General features: G+C 40.2%; 1 protein-coding gene across 1 annotated transcript; it reads right to left on the minus strand.

Annotated features, from left to right (window-relative positions):
- Positions 1–330: 330 nt before the first annotated feature.
- On the minus strand, positions 331–1,200 carry LOC106339137. The gene has a single exon (XM_013777943.1). It carries the CDS (start codon positions 1,198–1,200, stop codon positions 331–333), a length of 870 nt encoding a protein of 289 aa, XP_013633397.1.
- Between the last annotated feature and the right edge of the window lie 4,929 nt (positions 1,201–6,129).

Here is a 6,129-nt window from a genome sequence, read left to right on the forward strand (position 1 = left end):
AGGAAGCTAGCGGGATCGATCAACCTCACTGCGATCCGCTCGTCATAGATCTCGTCATACGAGATCTGGAAGTCGGAAGAGTACTCATTGACACGGGAAGCACGGTCATTGTAATCTTCCGCGACACTCTCAATTGGATGAGCACCAAACTCGGAGAAGTAACTCAACTCTCAGATCAATCTAGTTGCCAGTCATGGCCAAGGAGATCACGAAAATCGTCGAGTTCGTGGTAGTCGATCATCCCGCTATCTACAATGTGATCATGGGAACCCCATGGCTCAACGCCATGCAAGCCCAACATTACTGCGACGGAGTTGGCATGAACTCATTTTACCCCAACATTACTGCGACGGAGTGAGGCATAAGATTTACACTAGAGCCAAGATCACATAGTGATTGAGGAAAACGTGTGTTCTGTATATTGCAGTCTAGGACGAAACTTCCAGGATCAGGTCTCTTAGCTGGAGTTTCTCCTTGAATCATGGCACTTACTTCCTCTGATACCATCATCACGCTATCTTCAGCAGTTGGATAATTTGGAGATGTCATATCCTTCACATACTTCTTTATCGAAGGTGCTATTTTCATAGCATCACTAAGGGACATTTCCACAGTAATTTTATCCAATGTTTTCTTGCAGATCGCATATTCTAGTGATTTCTTAGTCTGCGATTTAGGAGGGTAAGGGGGTAAGGTTCTATAGACTCTCTCAACCGTCGGTTTGGGCCGAGTGGGGCGTCGATCAATAGGGTTATTCGGAAGTTGATCGACGACAGGATCCACTGGTTGATCGACGTGTGTGCCATACTGTCGATCGATTTCGGCTTCAATCTCTGAATCGTTTTCTAACTCTAAGTCTATAATCTTTTCCTTATTAATCTCAGCGGTAGACTTCCCGTTTGCACGAGAAGATTTTGGGTCAGGGTCATCAAGAAGTATAGGCTGAGAATCGCTCTTGCCTATTTCATCAGTATTGGCAGAATTTTCAACGTCGGTGTTGCTCTTCGTGTTTGTCGCGAGACGTTTTCCGCTACGCAAAATTACGGCACTGACTTGACGTCTCGGGTTTAAATCAGCACTCCCGGGAAGACGTCCGGTTTCTCTTTTGATGGCAGTCACAATTTCAGCTACTTGACTTTCTAATTTTCGGATAAGTTCTCCTAAAGAATCTGCTTTTTCTATTAACTTTTTGTAAACCATATTTATTTTTCCGTAAAAATCTAATTTTTTTACGGTTGCCAGTAAGTGCTTGTCTGATATTGAAATTTTTCTTTCCAGTGCGTGATTTTACGGCAATGTCATAGGTTTTGATGAAACTATCGATGTTAAACACGGAATAGGAATCTGAATAGTTTGTCTCTTCTTCTAATTTATTTTCCATATCAGACAGAGTATCATCTTCGATCTGGGCTATATCAGATCGGTGTTGATTCTGAAGATAAGAGTGGAGTGAATTGAGGGAATTCTTGATCTCTTCCAAATCTGAATTATCTTCTTAATTTATTGAATTTCCTAATTCTTCATCTATCTTTTCATAGGATTTTCCCGTTGCTACATTTTCGATAAGGCGTCTAGCATCTTCGGGGCCCCTAGTGACGAAATTTCCTTCGCTCGCCGTGTCGCGCGTGGTTTTATAATTCAGGGTAACACCTCCATAAAAGATGTTAAGGAATTGTGGTTCTGAACAACCATGATGGAGACATTCAAGTTCATAGCTCTTGAATCTTCCCTATGCGTTTTTAAACGATTCAAGTGGATCTTGGCAGAATGTAAAGATTTGTCTCCTTACTTCCCAATAGCGATCATCATCAAAAAATTTCTTAAGGAAGGCATTTCTAATCTCTTCCCAACAAGTAAGGGATCCTATTTTTAAACAGTTTAGCCATCTGAGAGCTTCTCCCTCTAAGAAAAATGAGAATAGTTTGCAACGATTGTATTCATCTGGGATTAATTCTTCCAAACCTTCGATGTGATCTTGTGGGTGCTCAGAGAGAGATCCACAGAATGGGTTTCGACGAACCATACAGTAGTAATCTGCGTTAAACTCAGATTTCTTGGTATCGTCTCCTGGTATTTAAATAGCGGACCTATTGGAATAGTTTCTACCAGGATCTAGGTAGTCTTGCATCGGCAATCTTATCTCTTCACCTTTTATCAAGGTGGGATTTATCTTAACAGGGATATCAGCCCCCTGTTTAGGTTGGCTAGTTTCATCTTAATCGACCTATTGGTTCAGTTTGGACTACTTCCTCATTAATAAGCTCGGTAAGAGAAGACTTACCTGCTTCTGGCTGGGCGGTGTCGATCGATGTCGAGAGCTCCGTGTCAGTCGATTCTTCGGTCTCCACATCGCTCGATAACGTTACATCTTCGTCGATCGATGCTCGGCCGAGCTCTATGTTCTCCATTCTTAGTATCTGTGTAGACAGAGAAAGAAAGAAAACTTTAGCAAGTTTTTTGTAACAAGAATATACTAAATTCTAAATTAAATCTAATGGTAATAAGAAAGAGTCCTCGACAACGGCGCCAAATTTGATATCACTCAAATTACCCTAAGGAGTGAATTACTCTCTCAAATAAGAGGTTTAGATGTAGTACTTAGGGATCAAATCCACAAGGACTCTATGATTACTCAATACATCTAAGGGATTAGAAATAAAGATAGACTAAGAGATTTATTTGTTTTAAAAGCAGTAAATGATGAGTCAAACAAGGTAATTGTTTGGCGGTTAAAGTTGATGTTGTTCCAAGGATGGGATAACAGCTAGACTTAGGTAAATTCTCAAGTATAAAAAGTATGCAACTTAGTTTAACGGTTTTTGAACTCAAACAATGGTAAATCAAATAGATTTTCTTTACTAGATCTCGGATCTCAACTGTCATCTATTGATCTCGAAAAAGAATCGATCGATGTGACTTAATACGCATCGCTCGATACACCTTTCAAACAATCGATCGACGCGGCTGTCGTTATGTCGATCGACGGTTCTTCTAGCAAGTTTTGTGGGCGGGTTTGAATCTGTTCTCTAACCTTCTAGACCAAATCTCGTTGTTATCTAGTCAGTTAGATCACGCCGGCTATTTCAGGTATTAAGGCTAACGGTTGGTTATCTTAATTAATCCTAAGATCTAAAATGAGGGTGATGAATCCTAATTTTAGCATTAAGCTTAACAAACATGAAAGAACTAACAAAACACCTTTTTAACAGTCTTATTAGCAGCACATACTTTCAACCTTTATGAGAAACCTAAATCTAACAATTGGGTTTACTCAGACATATTCATGAGAGACAAAGTCATGATGGTTTGAAATAAACTCAAACGAAATATTGAACAAAGAAAGTAAGAGTAATAGAAATAAAGTAGTTCAAGATCTTCTCTGTTATGCAGTGTCAGATCTATCTCTCCAATCCTAACCTCTTCTAATGGTAGCCAAAATGCTTCTTCTCCAAACTAGGTCTTTAGGCAAGCCTGCCTCTAAAATGATACAAAACCCTCGTACATATAGCCTCACAGGCGGCTAGGGGCTTAAATTGCAATTACTATACTTTTAGGAAATGAAATATTCTAATTTCGTGTTTAATCCTCGGGTGATCCAACATCGATCGATGGCGCTCAGCGGCTGTAGATCGATTTTAATTGGCTCTTGTCGATCGATATTGATCTTCAAGTGCCGATCGATGCTATACGCGTAAAAGTACTCCAAAACGTCTCAAAAGCATCTTTTCCTTCTATCAAGCAATTGAACCTGTAATAGCTTTGAAAAGACTCTAAAACATAGTAAATAGATCCTAAAACACTTATATACCATAACTAAAAGTGGATGAAATTCATGGTACTTCAGGGGCCTTTGAACTTAGTATTGGCCTGTTTTGGCCACTTTTATCTTTATCCGGACTGGCCGTTGGTGGCTTCGAATCCCTACCACTATGCGGTTTGTATATATATAATGGATGTTTGTTTGAGGTACTTTGTTTCGAGTGGGTTTGAAGTAAACAAGAGTTATCGTCTCATATTTAATTCCGTTGAGACGTTCAATCTGTTGGTTTGTTCGAGACGTGAGTTTTTGTAAAAATTATTTATTCCTACGAAATTTCAGGAACATTGAGACATGAATGGAGAGACATGTTTTAGGATCTCGTATCATTTTTTAGATATCATGTCTTGAGATGTTAGAGACCAACGCGATGGGTTTAGGGCAAGACCTAGGTTTACTCTCGGTTTTAAGGTTTGTGCGATGACTAGCCGGCTATCGATTTTTCTGTTGCGATTTCTACCTGATTCGTACCGATTTAAAGTCCGAGATAGGTTCTCTGCTTATATAACTTGTGTGGCAACATCTTTCCAGAGACAATTTTTAAGCCAACTAGAAGTGCTAGACCAAAATTTCGGATTTTTTTTTGTAGCGCGCTTTTATCCTTGTGTTGGATGTTCGAGGATCAAAAGAGTGATCGGGTTACGTTTGTTTAAGACGGTTGGCGTTTTTGTCAGGGCCGATCGACGAACGGTGTGTAAATATTTTTTGGGTTTTTATGGCCGCGTTCGGACAATTGTTTGCAGAGTTTCGATTTTTAACTTGGCGACGTCTCGCAGTTGTTTCGAAGACTATACGTATATTTTAGGTGCTGAAGAATGTTTGCTTTGCGATTTGGGCCGGATAAGGCCGTTGACAAGAGTCTAATGTTTGTAGATTTTCTAAGTGTGTCTTGAGACTTTTGGCGTTAATTGGAGCGTCAGTGTTCAATAAAAGAAAAAATGCGTATTGTAGTGAAGTTTTTAAAAAACTCGATAACAATGATGCATCTTTTAAAACGTGCGAGTATACGAGTATACATACCCACTCCCCTCCCTTTTTAGAGAGGGGGATAGCTGAACTCATCTTTTGACGAGCTGCCTACGTACCTCTTTCGAGCATCAAGCCATTTCGTAGTTCTGTTTTATGCCGCGAGTATTCTTACTCGACGATTGTCGCCATGCTGACCTCCTTGATCATGGTGACCGTGGCAGGGTCAATGTTTTTTTCCGGGTTTTCCGGTTGAGTCGTAGTGTCGACTTCGGAATCGTGCTGAGTTTCGATGTCCAAAGCGTTCGCGTCAGCAGACGATATCGAGTCATCTTTCTTTGAAGTGTTTTCGGCCGAAGGTTGAGCTAACTTCGTGCGCTTGTGATATACTTTGGATTTGACCCATTTTTATCCATGGTATATAAGTATTTTAGTATATATATATATCTATGTTTTCTACTCTTCTAGGTATGTTTTAAGGTTCAGGTGCATTTCGGAGTAAAGCTATGACTTTGGAGCAATTTGGAGCTTAAAGGACATTTCACCCGAGCTGACCACTTAGAGGTCGACGAGAGGAAGAACAATCGATCGATGCGCATCAGTGCTGACGATCGATATCAGGAAATGCCTCGATAGATGAAGATTAATATCGATCGATGTACACAAGTACCCTCGATCGATGTCGAGACACCAGACGCGACATTTTGGATTCAGCAGACTTAAAAACCAAGGCCAAGCCAAATTACCAAAATGCCCTGACGAGTTTTTAACCTAGTAGAATATATACTGCCTAGGTGTTTTGACGGCAGAAAACAGAGCTTTTTCTAGACCTAGTTTTGTTACAAGTTTCATTTGGGAGAGAAGATCACTTGTGATTGGAACTCCTTGTTTCTATTTCTTTTCATCTATACTATGAGTTTCTATTCTTTTATTGTGATGAATTGCTTTGCTATGTCTGAGTAGTTCAACTGTTAGATCCAGGGTTCAGATAGGTTTGTGGGATTAGCCCCAAACTATAGATCTACCTTGTTGTGATCTTCATGATAGATTTGTATTCATTGCTTGTTTTAGCCTTGCTAACTAGAACTTGATCATAGGATTGCATACTTAAGCACCCTTGTTATCCCATCCTGACATCTATCTATCATATTAGGATTACTAGAGAGGGCTAACCACCAATTTAGCATCTTAGTAGGGCATTTCATACTCGCGCATAGGCTTGGCTAGAACCCGTCGATCGACGTCCTCAACTGACAATCGATCGACGTTGGCAAAGGTGTATCGGTCGACATCTTAATAGACCATCGATCGACACTCTCTCGTTGTCTGCATACTAACCGTTGAGA

This window comes from Brassica oleracea, chromosome C1 (genome assembly GCF_000695525.1).
Source record: "Brassica oleracea var. oleracea cultivar TO1000 chromosome C1, BOL, whole genome shotgun sequence".
NCBI classification, from domain to species: Eukaryota; Viridiplantae; Streptophyta; class Magnoliopsida; order Brassicales; family Brassicaceae; genus Brassica; species Brassica oleracea.